General features: G+C 41.8%; 1 protein-coding gene across 1 annotated transcript in view; it reads left to right on the forward strand.

The window, feature by feature from the left end:
* The window catches only part of panx1a (pannexin 1a), a 31,737-nt gene extending 8,201 nt beyond the window's left edge, over positions 1 to 23,536 (forward strand). Inside the window, exons 2-5 of the mRNA XM_078402723.1 lie at positions 8,259 to 8,395; positions 17,033 to 17,250; positions 20,473 to 21,152; positions 23,409 to 23,536. Of these exons, the coding sequence (XP_078258849.1) occupies positions 8,259 to 8,395; positions 17,033 to 17,250; positions 20,473 to 21,152; positions 23,409 to 23,521 (1,148 nt within the window). The 3' untranslated portion in view covers positions 23,522 to 23,536. The remainder of the gene's footprint in view (positions 1 to 8,258; positions 8,396 to 17,032; positions 17,251 to 20,472; positions 21,153 to 23,408) is intronic.
* Positions 23,537 to 23,930: the final 394 nt, after the last annotated feature.

A 23,930-nucleotide genomic window follows, 5' to 3' on the forward strand; every position in this document is an offset into this window, starting at 1 on the left:
CCATAAATCAGTGGTGGAACTGTAATGAGTAAATATTAAATTTAAGTACAAGATTAGATAACATATTAATTAATTAAGATGGGGTTAAAATATAAAACACAGCAGAAAAGCCAATTACCACCTTTTTGGGCTGATTATCAATTAATGTGCGAATTTATTTCAACAAGTATGCTTAGTCGAGTCGCATATATCAACTCTTCATAACTTAGTCATACATTTTATGACCATTGTTCTTTTATTCAATACCAAGAAAATTGGGATGTGTAAGGAAAAAGCAAAATAGAAAAAACAAAACAAAACAATTTTTTCTTTGTGTTGCAAAAATGATCTCTGTTCAATAACCTTTCTATAGATAGCAGAATATACTATGATAGGCCTGACATTGCACATGTAGTCCAAGAACTACAGACTGTTGGAAATAATAGTCGTTTTTCAAACATGAATGTAGCACAATGCGTATGCGCATTTGGCGTGCATACCTTTTTGCTGAAAAGTTGCATTATGCGCCATATTATGAATTCGGATGTAAAATTCTGAATTTTGGACATCAAAAATCAAATGTTGGGAGGTCTGTTTCTGAAACAGTGAAGAGGCTGCCAATATAGTTTATGAGTGGGGATTTGCTTTGCCTGAAGCCAGTTTACGAGACTGCAAAAGGTCAATGGGGCCAAAGGACGAGCATGAGAGGCTATGGCTATCGTTGGATTCAGCATGTTCTGTCCCGTTTTTAAGTGGTATCTTGTACGTTTGCAGCTTTTGAAGCATAATTCTTGGAAGTGCATAGTTATGCTTCATAATTAGCATTAATGATTCAAACTAATTTAAATGTCATCTTGTGCATTTTTAGCAGGTAGTGGAGATTGGATGAGTGTGGGTGGGGGTAATTAAGCCAAGACCATTTCACCTAACTACATGGGCATTGAATCTCAGATTTCGTGTATGCCTTTGTCCTCCAATTTTTAACCCTTGAGATGTATTTTAGACATTAAAATCAATGAGGAAGAACATCTACTCAACTCTGGGAATTAAGTTTGTTTGCATCTCCCTTACAGGTTCCCTGTAAGACTCAAAAAGAAAGCAGTAACAAAACTTGTCATTTACTATCCAAGTTATGTAGATCTGCTTTTGCCTTTCCTGCAGCTTTCACATAAATTGCATATCAATAGTTTCAATTTCAAAATGATTGTTTTACCACAGATAACTTGCGTACAGTTCCTTTCAGTGCAAATCATTCATTGTAAATTTACATTCTCATTTGTATCCCTATTTTTCACTTCACTTATACAAATGTGTCTGAAGATTTGATTGGAAATATCATTGCAGTGGTACACTGCCAGAGCATAGGCCATTAGTCCAGTCTGAAGAATGGTCTAAACCCACAACGTCACCCATTCCCTTCTCTCCAGAGATGCTGCCTGTCCCGCTGAGTTACTCCAGCATTTTGTGTCTATCTTTGGTATAAACCAGCATCTGCAGTTCCTTCCTAAACATGCTATTAGGTTTATTTTGTTTTTAAATTCTGCATTTATATTGGACCCTCTAAGATAAAATCTATTTGAGCTTTAACTTATGAAAATTATTCCACAATATTGGCATTAATTTATGTTTTATCCAAACTAATTCCATGATGATGTATCTTTGGAGAATAAATCCTCCTAGGTGCTATTTTTGCAGTGCCTCCTAAAGTGTGCAAGTAATAATCTGTAATAGGATGACATGAACTGTTAATGCCTAATTATATAATAATAATAATAATAATCCATTTATTTTATATAGCACCTTATCACATGCTCAAAGCGCTTTACAAAAACAATTAACATAGAAACAAACAGACAAACTATCCTGACGGAAAAGCGGCGAATACTCAACGCCAGCGTCCTCTCACGTCAGGGTCCGGCAGTAGACATTAAAAAGCACAAGACACACAGATATAATTTTTAACACAAACAGCCATCACAGTGATTGCTCTAGGCATACCCTCACTGTGATGGAAGGCAAAGTCTTATCTCCTCCTCATTCTTCTCCCGTGGTGCCACGAGGTGATCGAGGCTCCCAACTTTTTGAAGCCCCCACCGGGCGATGGAAAGTCCCAGGGCCGAGCCGAGCAGGCCGATGAAAGTCCTGAGCCCCCACCGGGCGATGGAAAGTGCTGCGGCCAGGCCAACGCAGGGCGATGAAGGGCCTGCGGGCGGGTTGATCGTACCTCGCGCTTCGGGGCGGTCGAAGCTGCTACGGCTGGAGCTCCCAAAAACCGGTCGCCAGCCAGGGACCTGCGAACTCCCGATGTTGCGGTCTGCAGGGCCCACGGCCGAAGCCTCCGAGATGGTAAGTCCAGGCCCTGCGACCGGAGTCTTTGAGGTCGATCCCAGCTGGAGGCCGCCAACTCCACGATGTTAGGCTGTAGCGCGAACGGAGATACGACACGGTAAAGGTCGCATCTCCGTTGAGGAGGAGATTTGAAAAAAGGTTTCCCCCAACCCCCCCACCACCCCCCTACATACACAGAATTAAAAATAAAACAAAACGTACATTTAACAACGACAATGACAAAAAAACCAAAAAAAAACGGAGAGACTGCCGGTGAGCCGCAGCTGCAGAACACAGCCACGCCCCCTATATATGCTATATTTTAAAAAAATGTGAAGGGAACAACCCGAGTTAGACAACAACTAAGGAATTCTTCAGATTGGCAGGTCACAGAATGGCATAGAGGATAATTAGGGACCAATGTAATAAAAGTAGAGAGTGCTAGAAATACTCAGTTAAGTCAAGCAGCATCTGTGGAGAGAAGAATAGAGATACTACATCAGGTTAATAACCTTTCAGATGACTTGGGTTCTGATGAAAGTTCATTGACCTGATAACATTATTTGAGAATTTGCAGCATTTTATAGTTTTTTTTCCTGGTTTTGCAACAAATGGTATATCTTGCTTTCGATTAAATCACAGCCTGATAGTGGAGAAAACCCCCGCAAAACAATTTGAGGGATAATGTTTTTTAGTCTGCAGATATTTTTTTAATTGAAAATGCAATTGGTGAATCGGGGTCTTTTGATAAATTAGCAGTTAAACATACCATATTGAATCAAGTGTTCAATCACACTCATGTGTGTAGATCCTGGACGGATAGCACTACCACAAAACTGAGATAAGCCGACAATGAGACAAGCTGGAATCCAACAGTCTGAAAGTGCTGAGATTTCTCAGCATTAGGAGGGAAATGTCTGCCTTTTGACTAGTTTTAATAGCTGCCTACAATTTACACAGCTATTTAATTTATATTACTATTAGCATTTCAGTAAACATTATTTTGTTAAAATTATTAACAGCAATTTCAAGTTTATTACCATCTTCTTTACTATATAGGAGACATTTAAAATCTGATGGCAGCTTTGGCATGAGGTATGATTGTGTTCTCAGACTTTTTTTCCGTTATAAAGCCTGTTCTGGTGAGTGGTCCTTCCCAGTACACCAGCATCGGCTTTGCTAAACCTTGATTTTCGTCTCCCAGCCCTCTGTATCAGCCACAGTAAGCATGGGTGCAGGTAGCAGCATGTCCTGGGAGCATGCTTAATGTAACCATTGGCTGTAGTGAGAGTCAACAGTTTCCTGGACATACACATCTCTGAGGATCTGTCCAGCAATTACAAAGAATGTCGCTCAGACATTTGAGGAGATTTAATGTTGGACCTCTGAATAAATGGGTCCTTTTCAGAATGGCAGGCAGTGACTAGTGGGGTACCGCAAGGCTCAGTGCTGGGACCCCAGCTATTTACAATATATATTAATGATTTGGACGAGGGAATTGAATGCAACATCTCCAAGTTTGCAGATGATACGAAGCTGGGGGGCAGTGTTAGCTGTGAGGAGGATGCTAGGTGGCTGCAACGTGACTTGGATAGATTAGAATGTATTATTGGCGGAGTGCCAATGGCATGATGATCAGGAGGAAAAAATGCAGTTGGCCAACAGGATTGTAAACAATTGGTAATGCAAAAATGGAAACCTAAGCGAAATAACCCCGAGGACTCCTTGTCTGGCATGGCGACCCTGTATAGAAGAGGAGGATGAGGAGTAAATTGGGAAAGTCGGGAATGGTGTAGAACACCTCTCCCATATGCCCCTAGCCACCTGTCCCCAAGAGCAGGAACTGCCCAACTAAGATCCCACGGCTGCCACCAAAATGTTAAATCAAGTTCTTTACCTTCAGTCTGAATAATCACACGTAATACTGGGTGAGCACATCAGATTTATTCTCCCCCGACAATTGTCTGAATTGCTCCGATTTGTCAGGATACCGTTCACATAAGATTTGCAAAGCACTGTTTGTTTCAGTTGTATCCAAACGATTACCTATCTTGCCGACTGATAATTCAACACAGTGCGTTGCAAATGACACAAATTACACAGTCGCGTTCCAAACGTCACAAATCTTAAAATGGAACGTCAGCCGAATGAAGGCCTGTATTGGACTTTTGAGGCATCTTTACTTTTCGTGACTGTTGAAGGACTGTCATCATAAAATGTTACCTTGTTATTGGACTTAATGTAAATTTGATGATGTATGTCCAAGTGCGGGAGGATGGATTCCCATAGAACTATGTCTGGTCGCTCCACTACAGAGATGTAAACGTGATCTCAAGTTTCTCGGAGAAGTCCCAAGAGGTAACTTATTTCTCCGAGCTCACTCAGCTATGTACTCCCCACAGTCAGTTGTTGCTACCCACCCATGACCACAGTACAGGCATTATTCAGCATGACCAGAATGGGACCCCCTAAAGTACCTTATATGTGATAATTGGAGGGAGAAAGCAAAAATAAAGGCACCTAAACCTATCCACCTTATTTATGAACCCTTTACTGCCCCGCCTGCTATTTGTCTCCCGTTACCAAAGGATAATTCACATTCACAGGATGTATGTTTGGTCACAGATATCGCCAAACCGTGCAAATTCACACCCAACGATGACCTCGAGTCATATGAGAATTGTTTCCACCAGGAAAAGGAGGGATGCGTATATGTTAATAACCCGAGCAACATCACATGCTTGATTTATTCACAAAATACTGGAGTAACTCAGCAGGTCAGGCAGCATCTCGGGAGAGAAGGAATGGGTGACGTTTCGGGTCGAGACCCTTCTTCAGACTGAAGAAGGGTCTCGACCCAAAACGTCACCCATTCCTTCTCTCCCGAGATGCTGCCTGACCTGCTGAGTTACTCCAGCATTTTGTGAATAAATCGATTTGTACCAGCATCTGCAGTTATTTTCTTATATCACATGCTTGATGTCGTTTTGTGATAACAGGACCTGTCAGGTCAAAGATGGCCAAGGGAAGTGTAAATGTCACCCCTATACCTGTGTTCCTCTTGCTTTGGGAATCCAATTAGTCTGTGGAATATGCAATAGAACGCATGTGGTGGTGGGAAACTATACGTTCCCACTTACCCAGATGACTAAGGAAAAACTCTCTGAACAGTTTAGGGATTGGATAGAGGGAGGTGAATTAAACATGTATTCGATATGTCATGGCACCTTGTTTTTAACAGATTCAAACCTTTTCTATTTCTTTAATGGTACAGCCACTAATGTCCTGAATCCACCATTCCCGAGGTGGCAATAGGAACCCTGATTCCTATGACAATAACCTGTCCCTCCCAGTGGGTGTCTCGTCAAAGGTTGGTGACTAAAGCTGTTTCAGAAGAATTTTGTTCAAAGTGGAAAGATCCCACATCTCTAGGAACACATGGGAGCTCTGTGGGATAGGGATGGGCGAGCTTCTTTAGTCTAGGCTTCACTGGAGGTTATTTGGCTGCCAATAATCGCAATTACCTCATTTGTGGTCTCACTATCTTGGGTAATGCAACCACGGGGGCCCTCGACATGGTTACCCAGGGACTTACTGAACTTAGGCTCTTTACTATGCAGAACAGATATGCCCTAGATTATTTGTTGGCTCGGGAAGGAGGTGTCTGTGCTATAGTAAAAGGTAGTTGTATGATGGGAGTTAGGGATCAGACAGAGAATATTACTCGTTTTATTATAAAGATAAGGGAGCAAATGGATAACATGAAGGGGTCGAATAGTTGAGGCCAGTTCATTGGCTTTATTTAAGAGGGAGTTAGATGTGGCCCTTGTGGCTAAAGGGATCAGGGGGTATGGAGAGAAGGCAGGTACAGGATACTCAGTTGGATGATCAGCCATGATCATATTGAATGGCGGTGCAGGCTCAAAGGGCCGAATGGCCTACTCCTGCACCTATTTTCTATGTTTCTATGTCCTAACTGGTTGCATCATGGACTGGTTTGATAATGTTCTGGAACTAAGGTGTCAGCATAATGTGACGAACATCATGGGTATTGAACTCTTCACCATCAAAAGGATCAGTTGGAAACGCTGTCTCAAGAAGGCAGTTAATAGCATCAAAGACCCATGCTCTCATCTCGCTGCTACCATCGGGAAGAAGGGACAGGAGCTTGAGAACCATTACCTCCAGGTTCAAGAACAGTTTCTTCCCATCTACCATCAGGCTCTTGAATCACCCTTCACAACTCTGACTACTATGCTGTCTCATTACCGAACTGCTATGGACATTGCAAGACTCAGGATGCACTATGTACTTTGGCTTGCACTGGTTTATGTAGAATAACTGACCATTTATTGTTTATTATTTGTTGTGTTGCTAATGTGCCTGCAAAGCAAGAATTTCATTATTCTGATCCCAGTGCATATGAGAATTAAATATTCTGGACTCATGCCTAATTTGGTTTCTTCAACAATTCCTTTATCTGCAGTCTAATGAATCGGTTGAGATGTTCACAAGGTCATAAATGATAGGAGCAGAATTAGGCCATTCAGCCCATCAAGTCTTCTATGCCATTCCATCATGGCTGATCTATCTCTCCCCCTCAATCCTATTCTCCTGCCTTCACCCCATAACCCCTGACACCCGTACTAATCAAGAATTTATCTATCTCAGCTGTAAAAATATCCATTGACTTGGCCTCCACAGCCGTCTATGGCAATGAATTCCACAGATTTGCCATCCTCTGACTAAAGAAATTCCTCCCCATCTCCTTTCTAAAGGTACGTCCTTTTATTCTGAGGCTATGGTCTCTTGTCCTAGACTCTCCCACTAGGGGAAACATCCCTTCCTCATCCACTCTATCCAGGCAGATTTTCTCGTGATATCCACTTTACATATTTGATGAGGTGACTGATGCAGCCAACATTGAAACCCTGCTGATGCAACATTTTCAGCTTCTCATTTCAACAGGCTGCTGTCCCCATCTGCTTCAAGGAAGTCTCCATTATTCCAGTCCCCAAGGAAAAATAAAGTGACCTGGCTCAATGACCTCTGACCAGTAGTTCTAATATGGACCTAAACGAAGTGCTTTGAAAAATTAGAAATGGCCCACATCTGTGCTAATCTTTCAGACAATTTAGATAGATCCTTTGTCATGGCATACTGGAAAAACAGGTTCACTGAGGACACCCTCTCTTTTATACCACATTTGGCACTGGTTCACCATTATGCAATTCAGCCTTCTACACCATAATAAGTTCATCCCTAAACTTCTTGACCTTGGTCTTGGGGCCTCTATCTGTATTTAACTTCTGGAGTTCCTGACCAGCAGACCACGGGTGGTCATAACATTTCCTCCACCCAGACCCTCAACATTGCTGACCCTTAGGAGTGTATGCTCAGCCCTTTGCTCTACTCCTTGTAGACCCATCAATGTGAGGCCAAGTACAATGACAACTCGATCTTGATGATTCCCCTGACGGGCAGATAAACAACAACGATTAGATGGAGTAGAGGAAAGAGATTAAGAGCCTTGTGTCATGGAGTCAGTACAACTTGGCCCATAACGACATCAAGATGAAAGTCTTGGTTATTGGGATTACATTATGACAATAAGTCTGAATGATGCTGATTAAACTTGTATAGTTGGATGTATCACTTTGTGACCATGAAATGTTGTTCCTAATTTGTTCAAGTGGCCTGCCATAGCATAATCTTAGAAATGAAAATAATCAGTTCAATAAAATTAGTCAGATGTGGATCAACCTTTTATATCTCTCATAATCATTTGGTATTTGGGGAAAAAAACATGTCAGCAATTTGAAGCAGCAATGTTTAAAATTAGTGCTGATCGGAGCAGCAACTGGATGGATCTTCCGCCTATAGTTTAGTTATTTTCTACATCACACCCCTTGTCTTATTTATATTTGCATACATTTATTATTTTATGACAGGTACCCAAATTAGTTGTTTCTCCCCAAGTTCGTTCTCCTGGCGACAAGCAGCTTACGTGGATGCATACTGCTGGGCATCACTGCAGCGGCCTTCCCCAAAGACTGATTCGGAGCGATTACCTCTGTGGCTTCACAAGGTAAAATGTGTTTTCCAATGATTTCTCATTTTATATTACTTGTGACAATAGACAATAGACAATAGACAATAGGTGCAGGAGTAGGCCATTCGGCCCTTCGAGCCAGCACCGCCATTCAATATGATCATGTCTGATCATTCTCAATCAGTACCCCGTTCCTGCTTTCTCCCCATACCCCCTGACTCCGCTATCCTTAAGAGCTCTATCTAGCTGATGTATTCAGAGAATTGGCCTCCACTGCCCTCTGAGGCAGAGAATTCCACAGATTCACAACTCTCTGACTAACAAAGTTTTTCCTCATCTCTGTTCTAAATGGCCTACCCCTTATTCTTAAACTGTGGCCCCTGCTTCTGGACTCCCCCAACATTGGGAACATGTTTCCTGCCTCTAACATGTCCAACCCCTTAATAATCTTATACGTTTCGATAAGATCCCCTCTCATCCTTCTAAATCTGTGGATTCCTTTTTCGGGATCATAAGAGATAGGAGTAGAATTAGGCCATTTGGCCCATCAAGTCTACCCCGCCATTCAATCATGGCTGATCAATTTCTCCCTCCTAACCCCATTCCCCTGCGTTCTCCCCATAACCTCTGACACATTACTAATCAAGAATCTATCGATCTCTACCTTAAATATATCCACTGACTTTGCCTCCCCAGCCTTCAGTGGCAAAGAATTCCACAGATTCACCACCCTCTGACTAAAGAGCTATAACTAAGAGGACTGGCTGTTACAACTGATTGTGTACAATACAATTTTAGTAAGAAGTCCTAATATGACTAGCCAATGCTACTGCTCCCCCTTGGCTGGTATCTGCTATTAGATTAATTCCATTCATTTAGTACATGTCCAAACTGAATTCATCAATTGATGCAGGTTACCTTGATTTCCATCCACCTGCACTGTATCTCTCACTATCACCATTATATGTTTGATTAATGCACTGTGGAATTTTCTTTTCTGTGTGCTGTAACTGAGGAATAATGAGAGCCCACTCATGGGGTCAGGTAGTCAAAATGGATCGATTCCACTATAGGAATTTGTTGTAGTATTTGGGATTACATTATTATAAGTCTGAATGATGCTGATTAAACTTGGATAGTTGGATGTATCATTTTGTTTTTGTTAGACATGTCAAATGGACTCCCATGGTGATTTTTAATTTGCTTGATCTTTAAATGCAACAGTGATATTGTTGGGGATATTCAGACTTTGGCTGCTTGTTTAAGATGAATGACAACAAAATAGCCACAAGGTTTACATGCTGCAACACTTTAACTTTCAAGTCAAAGTATATGTAATAGAACGTAACATTTGGCCAAAATATGAAATGGATCAATGAGGCATATCACTGCTAAAATTCAATTTTACCTCCCTTATCTTCCAATATAAGATTGCAGTAAATTCTGAGTAAACTTGAAAATAATCTCTGCATTGAGGAGAAAAAATGCTCATTATATATTTTAGTTTGAATGAATGAATAAGTTTATTGGCCAAGTATGTGCATATACAAGGATGTGGCAAAAAAAATATAGTAGTAATTATTCAGTAACCATTTATGCTCTGCCACTGGATTACCAAACTCTAGTTTGCAGGATTGTTAGACACATCTGAGCAATTTTGCCACCAACAATGCAACAGTTTATGATGACCAATTTCTAAAGTGATGAAAGTCTCTTAATCTGTTCCAATCCTTCTGCCGTTGTGCTGTGCTTAGATGTTATCAACTCTTTTAAGCAGCTAGGCACAATCCTTGAAGGAAGCGAATAAAAGTTCTTCCTTAAATATACTGATTGGTGCCAGATTACATTATCAGAACGTTACTTTGGCACCTGAGCAGGATGTCTGTGGTTGTTTCTGCCTGACCAGTCCTGTTGGAAACTGTCTCATGGTCAGAGTAGACCCAGGCAGATGATGGTTGTATTCACTTGTTAGGTTTCCTGAATTGCTAATGGTGGATTGAGCAGGGTTAGGGCAGGGTAGTGAGAAATCCTGTGGTAAAGAGGCTAATTTGTTGGGATTGGGCAGGCCTCTTGGTTCTCTCCATTTGGGGCTTTGAGCATAGTACTCCATAGTACCCTCCTTTAAACTTGTGGAACTAAAGGTTATTAATGTCGGTTTACACCATTCCACCGTGTTAAATTTTTCCCCTCTCACCATAAACCTATGCCCCATAGTTCTTGATTCCCTACCATAGGAAAAAGCTTCTGTGTATTCACCCTATCTATTCTGAAGTGTAAAAGCTCATGCTGGATAAGATCACCCCTCGGCCTCCTGTGCTCCAAGGAATAAAGTCTTAGTCTGCCCAATCTCTCTATAGCTCAGGTTCTCAAGTCCTGGTAACAACCTTGTAAATCTTCACTACAGTCTTTCCAACTTAATGGCAATAAAAGATAAGCTTTTAAACTTTTCGTGGTTTTCAGTATTACCACACAATAATTTTAAACAATGTTCCACACTTTAATAAATGAGGATATCATAGCATATCATATCATATCATATCATATCATATCATATCATATCATATCATATCATATATATACAGCCGGAAACAGGCCCTTCGGCCCTCCAAGTCCGTGCCGCCCAGTGATCCCCGTACATTAACACTATCCTACACCCACTAGGGACAATTTTTACATTTACCCAGCCAATTAACCTACATACCTGTACGTCTTTGGATAGTTTATTGTCATTCTACTGTCCTGCCTATTCTTCCCCGATTAAGTAAATGTTTTAAAATTTGGATGTGTTGATGCTGGCTGGGTTTATTGTCCATCCTTAATTGCCTTAGTAAATGTGGATAGACACAAAATGCTGGTGTATCTCAATGGGTCAGGCAGTATCACTGGAGAGAAGGAATGGGTGACGTTTTGGGTAAAGACCCTTCTTCAAGCTGTGGGTCAGGGGAGAGGGAGAAATAGAGACCTGGAAGGGTAAGATGTGAAAACACAGATCAATGATAAGGATTGCTCGGTCCGCATTAACGCAACTGATCTCCCGGTGGCCCAGCACTTCAACTCCCCCTCCCATTCCCAGTCTGACCTCTCTGTCATGGGCCTCCTCCAGTGCCATAGTGAGGCCCGCCGGAAATTGGAGGAGCAGCACCTCATATTTCGCCTGGGCAGTTTGCGGCCCGGTGGTATGAACGTCGACTTCTCCAACTTCAGATAGCTCCTCTGTCCCTCCCTTCCCCTCCTCCTTCCCAGATCTCCCTCTATCTTCCTGCCTCCACCTATATCCTTCCTATGTCCCACCCCCGACATCAGTCTGAAGAAGGGTCTCGACCCGAAACGTAACCCATTCCTTCTCTCCCGAGATGCTGCCTGACCTGCTGAGTTACTCCAGCATTTTGTGAATAAATCGATTTGTACCAGCATCTGCAGTTATTTTCTTATACTCAATGATAAGGATAATGATGATCCATACCTTTACTCCAGCACCCCCACAGGTCTCCACCACCGACTCCCTAATGTGGTCTCAGTTACATTCTCCAGCTGCTACAATTTTTCTTGGGAAGGTATCCCAAGAAAGGATCGCCAGGATTTAGATTTCACAATTATGAAATAATTTCCTAATCAGGGTTGTGAGAGAGGTTTGGGTAGTTGATCTCTGGTGGCTTTATTTCCATTTGTCTGCTGCTCTTGGTGGTAGAGATATGGATTTTTTAATAGATAGTCTAGGAATAGAATAGCAAATTCACAATTCTCAATTCACAATCATATTTTATTAGCCAAGTATGTTTTGCAACATACGAGGAATTTCATTTGCCATACATTTCTTACCAATAAAAAGCAACAGGACACACAAAATACATTTTAACATAACATCCACCACAGCGACTCCTCAGCATTCCTCACTGTGATGGAAGGCAAAAAAATGTTCAATCTCTCCCTTCTTTGTCCTCCAGCGGTCGGGGGTCTCTAACCTTCTGTTGAACTACACTCCCGTAGCCGGCGGTGGGCCTACCTCTTCGGGGCGATCAAGCTCCTGCATCGGGGGATCTCAGCTCCCCCGTGCCAGGTGATCTACCAGGTTGGGGCTTGTCATGCGGCTTTGGAGCACCCAACTTCGGGCTCAACCCGAGACTGCGAGCTCCTTGATGTTAAGAATCTGCATTGGCTTTTGTAAATGGTTCACATTGTATCCGTGGGATACTGGTCGAGGAGTCATTGCCTATTTAGGGTAGGGGATAAAGTACCAATCAAATGGCTGCATTATTTTAGAGCAAGTTTGGTGCAGTACTATCGGCTGATAGTTGTCCTCACAATTCCAAGGACTCGGATTCAAACCTGACCTTGGGTGCTCTCTGTGTGGAGTTTGCATGTTCCCCTGTGACCACATGAATTTCCTGTCAGACATGCTGGCAGCAGGCATATTGGTTACAGAAAATTGCCACCTACCTTGGGATACAACATGGAAACGGGCCCTTCGGCCCATCGAGTCCGCGCCGACCAACGATCCAGGCACATTAACACTATAATATATTAGGGACAATTTAGGCTTATACCAAGTATGCAAACCCAAGCCAATTAACCTACAAACTTGTACATCTTTGGAGTGTGGGAGGAAACCGAATATCTCAGAGAAAACCCATGCGGTCACGGGGAGAACGTACAAACTCCGTACAGACAGCACCCGTAGTCGGGATCGAACTTGCGCTGCAAGTACTGTCAGGCAGCAACTCTACCGCTGCGTGACCGTGCCATGGGTGGTGACAGAATCCCGGGGAATTGATGGGCATGTGAGTGGGAATAGATTATAGCGATATAAGTGAAAATATTGGATTGATGTGAATGTTTTGATAAGTGGCATAGAGTCTCCTATCTTTTAAATAAATATAAAGAATATGATAATCCCATCACAATTCTGGCATGTGCCTTTGTAGGTGGTGGAAAGGATTTGGAGTGTGAAGAAGTGAGTGAATAACCACAGGTCATGCAACCTCTGACTTCCTCTTGCAGCCATGGTATTTATGTGGCCGCACCACTGTTTATCCAGGATGTTGATGGTGTGTGACTTGTGACAGTAATGTGATGAAATATCATGGGTGTGTGGTTAGACAGTCTCTTATTTGAGCTTGGCAAATATGTGGTTTATGTGGTGTAAATATTTGCCAGCTATCAGCCAAACCTTAGTGCTATCTCGGCCTTGTTGCATACATGCGTGGATTGCCACTGCTTTCAGAGAGTCGCAAATGGAAATGAATGTTGTGCAATCTTAAGTGTACATTCTCGCTTCTGGTCTTCTGTTTAAGAAAGATGATCGATATGGCAGCAGAAAATGCTTGGGCACAGGACACAATCCTGCAGTGATGTCCTTGGGCTGGAATGATACACTTCCAGTATATAAACCATTTTTTTAATTATGCATAAATCCAATCAATGAAGTGTGCTCCTCTTGATGACCACACACTTCAGTTTTTTCCAGGGCTCCTTCATGCTCATATTTTGCCTCATCTCAGGAATTAACGTCCTCGTAGCTTTGGGGCAACGAGATCTGGAGCTCTATGCTCCAGGTAGCTTTGGTCAGCAGGTTATTGGAGACTAAGCATGTTAACAACACTGTAATAGCAAATTCCAGACTTTCCCAATGAATTCTTTTCCAATTGCCATTACTACACAGGGAGTCGGAGTGATCTTATGCAAACTCAACCGAACAGCTTCATCATTTTTGTCCAGTTTGATTAGTTGTTCATTGAAGTAGTTGTACAAACAAGGAGATGAACATACCAGGCTTTACTTATTTCGCATACAAGTCGTAGCTGGCTGCTCTGTCCCAGGTCTGCTCACAGGTCTGGTGAGATCTGTATACTCTCCCTCCCTGTATCTGACCACTCCCAGTCCATTATGTGTGTGTGTATATATATATACATATATATATATATATATATATATATATCCATCTGACGGCCACCCCCAAGTGTCCAAAATAAAACGGCAAGGTTTATCTAAACAAAATAATATTATATGCCAACAGTAGCTAGCCTAAACATAAATGTCTCCTACAAACACCTTCCTTCTTTTTATTGGGAATTGTCAGATTAGGTGGGAATTAATTAGGGTGGATTTGAGCAAAATATTCCTGTGCATTTGTAGGTCACTGCTGATATTGCATCTTTACTGGAGCAGTTTGATGAAAGATGTGGGTAATATTGGAATTCAAATGTTATAACCAGGATGTTGTCTGGTCTGTTAGATTTTGTGGCATCCAATAACCACAGCTGTTTTTGCTATCACTTAGAGTGCATGGAGATGGTTGAAGACTGGCTTCTGTGAAAGAGACCTTATGAAGAAGTTGGGATGAATCGGCAAATGGCACCCAGTTGAGTGTTGTCTTCAGCATCATGCTTGGTCTTGTTATTGTCAAAGCTTGGAATGTTCTTGGAGCTTCTGGTAGCTTCTGTTTCTGGTAGCTTTTTAATTGATCACAATTCATGACTAGATATTAAACTGGTGATGGGACCCATTTAGTTCTATCTTTTGCATGTTTTTTTTAGCCAAGACGCCAGTAGTTCTGTGCTGCAGCTTAACCAAGTTGGCAGCTTACTTTCAGATAAATGCAGTGCTGCTTTCAGCATGTCCTTCTGCACTCTTCTTAAACCAGGTCTGATCCACTGTCTTGATAGTAATGTTAGCCGAGGGATATCTTTAGGTTACAGATTGCCACAGTGTACTTTGACTAAGTTTGCATTCTGAATGTTTGTTCTGTGTGGACCCGTTCAGTTTTATTCTATATTTGCCTGGGAAATTTATACGATAATTATATTCTGGATTAGAAATAGCTTCTCATTTGCATTCCGAGTTATTTATCTGGTGTAATAATTTATATCATATTTTTCTCTGATGTTTTATCAGAAACAATGTGATCTGACTTGTGAGTATTTCCAGCATTTTCTGCTGTCATTTGTTTCCAATGTCTGATTGTCACAATGTCTGATTGAGAGAAGCTGTTCTGATGGGTAGAAGGGCCGAGAGCTAGAGGGCATAGACTGACGATGGCGGTCAGAACAAAGTGATATGAGAGATTAGTTTTTGCATAGTAAGTGGCTAGTGTTTGAAAAGCAATGTTGGGGTAATGGTAAGGCGAGCGTTGATTGTGCGATTGAGAAGAGAACTACATGAGGATGGATTTTGCTCTTGCTTTGATGGGCCAAATTGCCGACTTTGAATGTGTTCTGAAATATTCTATTCAAATATTTGCAGTAAAAATATTTTGACGTACCTAAGGTCAGTTGAATTTGAAGTGGTTGTTCTGCTAGTCCAGATGTGAGATTCTGTGTGGACCTCCAAATATCTGCCTATTTGGAGGCAAATAGACTTCCAAATATCTGCTGATACACAGGAACACGTGATAGTACTGAGTGCTGAAGAACTCCAACAGATACACTGGTGTTTACAACAAGGGTATAAGTTTAAACCCAATAATTTTAGGCCTGGCAGTTTAACCTTGTTTAATAATAATGAGGGAATTTGCATTCACTTGTCCATATGCCGATTGATTAAGTAAAATGAGCATGGATTTGTCAAAGACAAAACGAACTACATGTCCTCCCCAGCTTAGGAATTGGCAGCTTGTGTACAATCCTTCCATACAAACTAGGGTTTGGGAGACCGGCAGGGTGGATTTGCCGGTTGCTGTGGGGCTAAGAACATCTTCTGCTCAGAGCCGCATTTCCGACTTGCAAACTGTTGGAGTTATGAACAGTTCACCGGAACAAAACCCTACGGAAACTGTGGGGCGACCTGTACACAGAAACATAGAAACATAGAAAATAGGTGCAGGAGTAGGCCATTCGGCCCTTCGAGTCTGCACCGCCATTCAATATGATCATGGCTGATCATCCAACTCAGTATCCTGTACCTGCCTTCTCTCCATACCCCCTGATCCCTTTAGCCACAAGGGCCCCATCTAACTCCCTCTTAAATATAGCCAATGAACTGGCCTCAACTACCTTCTGTGGCAGAGAATTCCACAGATTCACCACTCTCTGTGTGAAAAAAAACGTTCTCATCTCGATCCTAAAAGACTTCCCCCTTATCCTTAAACTGTGACCCCTTGTTCTGGACTTCCCCAACATCGGGAACAATCTTCCTGCATCTAGCCTGTCCAACCCCTTAAGAATTTTGTAAGTTTCTATAAGATCCCCCCTCAATCTTCTAAATTCCAGTGAGTACAAGCCGAGTCTATCCAGTCTTTCTTCATATGAAAGTCCTGCCATCCCAGGAATCAATCTGGTGAACCTTCTCTGTACTCTATGGCAAGAATGTCTTTCCTCAGATTAGGAGACCAAAACTGTACGCAATACTCCAGGTGTGGTCTCACCAATGCCCTGTACAATTGCAGCAGAACCTCCCTGCTCCTATACTCAAATCCCCTCGCTATGAATGCCAACATACCATTCGCTTTCTTCACTGCCTGCTGCACCTGCATGCCTACTTTCAATGACTGGTATACCATGACACCCAGGTGAACTGTTGGATGAGGTAAAAAGAGAGGGTTAATGAACACAAAGTGCCTGTTGTGAAGTATGCTGACCTAATGAATAAGTCCATCATTTCCTTTTTGTATTTCCATCATGTGCAGTTGTTTGTTTTTGAATTTTCATTACTTCATTTTTTCTCTCTCTCTCCTTGCAGGTTTTTCCATATGTCCTCCTGCTGGTGGCCATTCTTATGTATGTTCCCGCCTTGTTCTGGCGCTTTACTGCAGCACCTCAGCTATACGGCGACTTGACCTTCATCATAGAGGAACTTGATAAGGCTTACAACCGTGGAATCAGATTAGCACAGCACATTGTCAACTCCAGTGGATTTGATGCTAACAGCTGCTTTGAATCCTTTGGAGAACAAAGTGGGTATGTAGATGAACAGCTCTGTGACACATGTATATGGTTGTGAATGTTACAATTAGCCCATGGTCATGAATGTACACCAGAGGTTTGTCCAGAGTCTTGCAGACTTGTGAGCGGAAGCTAATATTTTCTAAATAATTTTCTAATATTTTCTAAAAAATAATGTTATCCCTCATTTCACATTAATCAGAATCAGAATCAGAATTACCTTTATTGTCATCCAAAAAAAGCAAGTCTTTTGGACGAGATTTCGTCACCCACAGTCCAACAGTAAGAGCAATAAAATAAGCAATTACACACACACAACCACAAACCAACACAAAACAAAAAAAGAAACATCCATCATAGTGAGTCTCCTCCAGTCACCTCCTCACTGTGATGGAAGGCCAGAATGTCTTTTCTCTTCCCCTGCCGTCTTCTCCTGCGGTCAGGCTGTTGAAGTTGCCGCGTTTCAGGCCGCGCCGGACGGTGAAAGGTCCGCAAGAGGAAGAATAGCTCTCAAAATGTATTTATTTTTCCCCAAAGAGGCTTTGCCACTTCCATAGTTGCTCACATCACATTGCAGAATTGTTGGAAGTCTTGAAACGTACACATTTGTTAGTAAGGTGAGGAAAGTAACCAATTGATATATTAATAATATTCAGTAGATGCTTCCAAGAAGACATTTCACGAGATTAAACCAGGAACAAAGGTAAATAATTCTGTTGAAGAGCACCGTATTTTTCTAAAGTCTAAACCAGTATAGATTGGATTCTTGCCTCTCAGTCAGAGCCTCTTTCCCCAGACTGGAAATGTGAAAGACTAAAGGGCATAGCTTTAAGGCGAGAGGGACAAAGTGTAAGGGAGATGTATTGTGCAAGCTTTTTCACACAGAGGGTGGTGAGTGCCTGGGACATACTGCTAAAGGTGGTGGAGGAGGCAGATGCGATGGTGGAGTTTAAGTGGCTTTTTGATGGGCACATGGATGTGGAGGGATATGGGTCACCTGCTGGCAGATGTGATTAGTTTATCCTGGCTTTGTGTTTGGTGCAGACATTGTGGGCCGAAGGGCCTGTTCCTTTGCTGCACCTTTCTATGTTCCCAGATGGCATCATAAGTGATAGGAGTAGAATGAGGCCATTCTGCCCATCAATTCAATCACGGCTGATCTATCTCTCCATCCTGACCCCATTCTCCTGCCTTCCCCCCATAACATCTGCCTTTAATATGTCCACTGACTCGGCCTCCTCAGCCTTCTGTGGCAAAGAATTCCACAGATCCACCAACCTCTGACTAAAGAAATTCCTCCTCATCTCCTTCCTAAAAGAACGTCCTTTAATTCTGTGGCTATGACATCTAGTCCTAGACTCTCCCACTAATGGAAACATCCTCTCCATATCCATTCTATCCAAGCTGAGGTATAGTGTCCTCCATTTAGTCCTGGGTCAAGCTTGTTTAGAATGCACTGCAACTTCTGTTCCCAGCATTAATCTGGACCTTCCCACTACCAAATAAGTAAATAACATATAGGCTGCAATAGGATTGTCTGAAAAGATATAGAACTTTGAAAAACTGATTTGACTAAATTTTCATGGGCAAATTCTGATGAATGAAGCAATTGTGGAATTCACCACCCGATTTTCCTTTGCCCCCAACCACAACAATTAATTTAATACCTTCTATTCCCAGTAGCATTGAAATATATTGTAAAAGTTCAGATTCTGTCTTGGCTGAGAGCTATGACTTGCACACAGAAAATATAATCTAAATTTAGGATTACACTATTTCAAATAATCTAATTTACAAACTTGAATGCTTATTATGCTATTGAGGGCGTGCAGCGTAGGTTTACTAGGTTAATTCCCGGAATGGCGGGACTGTCATATGTTGAAAGACTGGAGCGACTAGGTTTGTATACACTGGAATTTGGAAGGATGAGAGGGGATCTTATCGAAACGTATAAGATTATTAAGGGGTTGGACATGTTAGAGGCAGGAAACATGTTCCCAATGTTGGGGGAGTCCAGAACCAGGGGCCACAGTTTAAGAATAAGGGGTAGGCCATTTAGAACAGAGATGAGGAAAAACTTTTTTAGTCAGAGAGTTGTGAATCTGTGGAATTCTCTGCCTCAGAGGGCAGTGGAGGCCAATTCTCTGAATACATTCAAGAGAGAGCTAGATAGAGCTCTTAAGGATAGCGGAGTCAGGGGGTATGGGGAGAAAGCAGGAACGGGGTACTTATTGAGAATGATCAGCCATGATCACATTGAATGGCGGTGCTGGCTCGAAGGGCCGAATGGCCTCCTCCTGCACCTATTGTCTATTGTCTATTATTGGAAATTAGACGTTGATCTTTTTTGGCACATCCATTTTGCAGAAATGTTTTTAATCAATGAAAGCTTAATAGAAACCAATTCAAATTATTAAATATGTACCTTGGCAATAGTAGTTCTGAAGTTATTGGACAATTAGTTAGAAATCCACAATGGTGATTGTGTGCTGGATGACCATTAGGGCATTATAAAGTATTCCATTGATTTCTATCTATTGGCTTTTAATGATTTCTATAACAACCGGAGGTTCAGTTCTTCCATCAGATTACTCTAATTTACTAACAGGGTTACTAATAAAATACTATATTAGCATAAATATCACGGCCACAGTTTTCTGTGGCCAAGATGATGGACCTGTGCATTCCCTCCCCCATCCAAGTCACCAGCTTTTTGTTCTCACCTAGCAAACAGCTAACAATGCCCTGTTTCCTTTATAGTTGTTACTTTTTTGCATATCTTTCATTCATTTGTTCTATATCTGTGTACATCATCGTCTATATCTCTCATTTTCCTTTCCCGTGACTTTCAGTCTGAAGAAGGGTCTTGGCCCGAAATGTCACCCATCCCTTCTCTCCGGAGATCCTGCCTGCCCCGCTGAGTTGCTCCAGCATTTTGTGTCTATCTATGGCCAAGATGATAATTTGGTGCCCTGTATCTATGTCATTCTACCTCACTTTTACAGGGGAGCTGGAAATTCTTGGCTGTAGCGGTCATTTTTGTTGAGCGAAGGAAATTATATAATTATATTCTGTGCAATATTTTTTGATAGCATCACATCTGGATGACATCTTTTCCTGCACATGATGTATTGCTTGCCAAAAGAAATGGGTACAAGTCTGTAATAGCGTCCAGGAAATATAAAGAGCATTGCAACCTATTTTAAGTGGTCCTTACTTTACTTTTTTTCCCCACAGTTCCAAGGAGAAGAAAGAGAATTTTTTTCAGTTTCCGATCGTGGAGCGTTACTTGAAATCAAAGGAAGACTCCTGCAGCATGTTGACAATGTATCTTATCCGCAAAGGGCTCGCTCTCACTTTTCTTGTCTTTGCCTGCATCTATTTGGGATATTACATCTCTCTCACCTTCCTTACCGACGAATTCAAATGCTCAGTCAAAACGGGCATTTTGGGAAATGAAACAAGCATACCAGATTTTTTTCAGTGTAAGCTTATTTCTGTTGGTATTTTTCAACTTCTGAGTATTGTCAACATTGTTGTGTATATCCTCCTCATCCCAGTCACCCTCTACAGTATGTCTTTTCCTTTAAGAAACAACCTCACTTTTCTGAAGGTCTATGAACTACTGCCACAGTTTGAGGTGATAATGTTCACTGGAGGCTGTTGGAATGACTTGAGCCTTTACCTTCTATTTTTGGAAGAAAACATCAGTGAAGTAAAATCACATAAATGTCTCAAAGTATTGGAACACATAAAAGGGAAAGAGTTGTTGGAACCTCCATCAGTGATGGATGTAATGTTGCCTTTAATAGCCCTGGGACAAGTCAAATCTGATATGATAGATGGTCTGACCAAAACCAAGAAAGCGGCGCAGAAATCGGAGTCTGACACAGACCTAAATGCCACACAACTTAAAGGTAAGGTTTTTGATTGTTATTTTTTCCTGTACTTTTCTTTTTTATTAGATCGTGTCAGATTTATTAGATTTTATTAGATCATTTAATAATGCCGAGATTAAAATAGTAGAAAAAAATTAATACCAACACAAGAATCTCCTTGTTGGGAATCATCTCAACTTCTTTAGATTATTAATTGGTGGGAGGTGTCATCTCTGGCAGTGGTGGGCTTTACAGCCTATCCCCAGTTGCCCAACAGAAGCTATCCACGAGTCGCAACCTTGAACCCCTTGCAACCTATGTGATGTAGGAACTCCTACTATACTAGTAGATAGTTGGGGAGATCCTGCATTTTGATCTAGTGATGGTGTAGAGGGCAATATATTTCTAACTTGGGAAAGTGTATTCCTTTATGCCAGCTGCTCTTGTAACCCTGAAGTTGTGACAGTAATAAGAGTGATGGCCACAACATGATAACATTTTTACATTGAGCTTAAGAGCAAATTAGAGAAAAGTATGTTGTTCGATCCAAAAGTAGGCCCTTATATCTAAAATAAAGGGAACCATGCATCAAATAGAGGCAAGTAGAGTGTGTTTCATTAAGGACCTACATTAAAGGGTGTGACAGTGAGCAAGCAATAACTGGTATTTAAAGAAGTGATGATGCGTTTGTTTAAATATATATATTTCTTTTAGGGAAAATAAACTGATGAGAAAAGCAGGAAAGATCAGGTGTAGCAGATAGACTCCAGATTGGCAGACCTTTTCCCCTCAGATGTGCCACAGGGTTTTCTGGATGGGACGAGACTCAGCTGGTGCTTGGAGTCGGAGTGGGGGGAGCAGAGCTCAGCGGCTGCCTGAGGGGTTGACAGGCCAATCTAAGACACATTAATGAGGTAGGAGGGATGATCCAGGCTCCTCACCTCATTTCCTTGTTCATCTACTTATTGGAAGCCACAGGTTAGAGGTCCCTGAATTGGAAGGCACTAAGACTTCTGGTAGAGTTGGAGTGACTGACAGCGCAGGTAGGGCTGGAGTGTAAAGTCACCTAAGCACCTACACTCTTCTGCTCTTGTTGTTATTTGGATCTACAGATGGTTGAGTGAAGAAGATGTAATTGTGAGCTGGGAATAGAGCAGCCATCCATGTGTGCATTGCTCCATTCTAATGCCAGGAAAAAAACAGTGCAGGTGGGCCATCTTATCAGCAGCAGATGTTCCTTCTGCCTACCCCAAATAACTTGGTCATTGTGCGTTACAACTCAATTGTGACAAATAATACACGAGGGAACTTATTGCTGGATAAAACAAATAGTTCAGATTCTTTGCATTAAAGGGAGTAAAACCTTTTGTAACAGAACAATGTTGAGGGATTCTGATTCTTATCTGATTAAAAATTAAATTAAAAAATGTGTTAATGTCTTTGACTCTGTGCAAGATAATAACATCATTGTATGAATATCTATGTATATCTTTGCAGTATCATTTATCATCTTGGTGGCACTTTGAAGGACTATTGCATTGAGGACAATAGTTTTATTTAATTACAGTTTTTATGATTGGTGGCATCCATTGGTCCTGAAGCTTTGCCAGCATGTTTCGTCAGTTTGATGAATGAAATATTGCCAGGATCTCCACAGGATGGTCTAACAAACCTAAACCTGGTGCTCAGAAGTATTTACTTGATGTTCTCTCCAGAGCACCAAAGTATCATATCATATCATATCATATATATACAGCCGGAAATAGGCCTTTTCGGCCCACCAAGTCCGTGCCGCCCAGCGATCCCCGTACATTAACACTGTCCTACACCCACTAGGGACAATTTTTACATTTACCCCGCCAATTAACCTACATACCTGTACGTCTTTGGAGTGTGGGAGGAAACCGAAGATCTCGGAGAAAACCCACGCAGGTCACGGGGAGAACGTACAAACTCCTTACAGTACAGCACCCGTAGTCAGGATCGAACCTGAGTCTCCGGCGCTGCATTCGCTGTAAAGCAGCAACTCTACCGCTGCGCTACCGTGCCGCCCGGATGTAAATTTGGAACTGAGTAATTCCTTGGCTAAATGCTAGTTGGTCCAGGTATCGTGTCCAGTGAAGATAATCTGGAGCAAAGGGACTGAGGAGTTGTATCCAAGAGTTAGGCAAGTGTCGGAAGCCCAAAAATCTTTAAAGTGAAAATGAAAATGAATGCCCCCATAACTGCAGCATGCCTATTTTTGAGGTTTTTTTTTGTTGTTGAGAAGTAAACTTTTTTTTCAATTGTTTCCAGGTAAAACTAAGCCAGATTCTGTGGACGATAGCACCAGATCTGCAGATGAAGATGACTCCTCGGCCGTAAGGCAAAGACTTCTGGAATCTCAGATTTACAGTTCAAATTGTTAGGATGTAAACATAACACACAAAGTAAGGAAATTTGTGTTTGGTAGATTATTTCTTTGTTGTAACAATGCTTCTTGGCAATAAATCTTATACCGTTGGAAAGCCTGTTTATTTCCCTTTTAAATGGTGCCACATTTGTAAGGAACATGCATTTGTGGGATGAGCAGCAGAGCTGAGTATGTGGGTTGCGCCCATGAAAAATTTGCCAAATCTTCTCTGCCAATGCCAAACAGCTTATTCTGCCATTGACTCTTGTTCGGTGTTGTTTGGTGGATTGGATGATTGAAGTCTGAAGAAACAAGACATATTGGCAATTTAACAATTTATTCATTTAATAAACAGGAGCCACAGTAGCGTGTGGAAGAACCATACACAGCCATAACAGCCTGGCACCTCCTCCTCATGCTGGTCA

This window comes from Rhinoraja longicauda, chromosome 7 (assembly GCF_053455715.1).
Source record: "Rhinoraja longicauda isolate Sanriku21f chromosome 7, sRhiLon1.1, whole genome shotgun sequence".
Classification (NCBI taxonomy): Eukaryota; Metazoa; Chordata; class Chondrichthyes; order Rajiformes; family Arhynchobatidae; genus Rhinoraja; species Rhinoraja longicauda.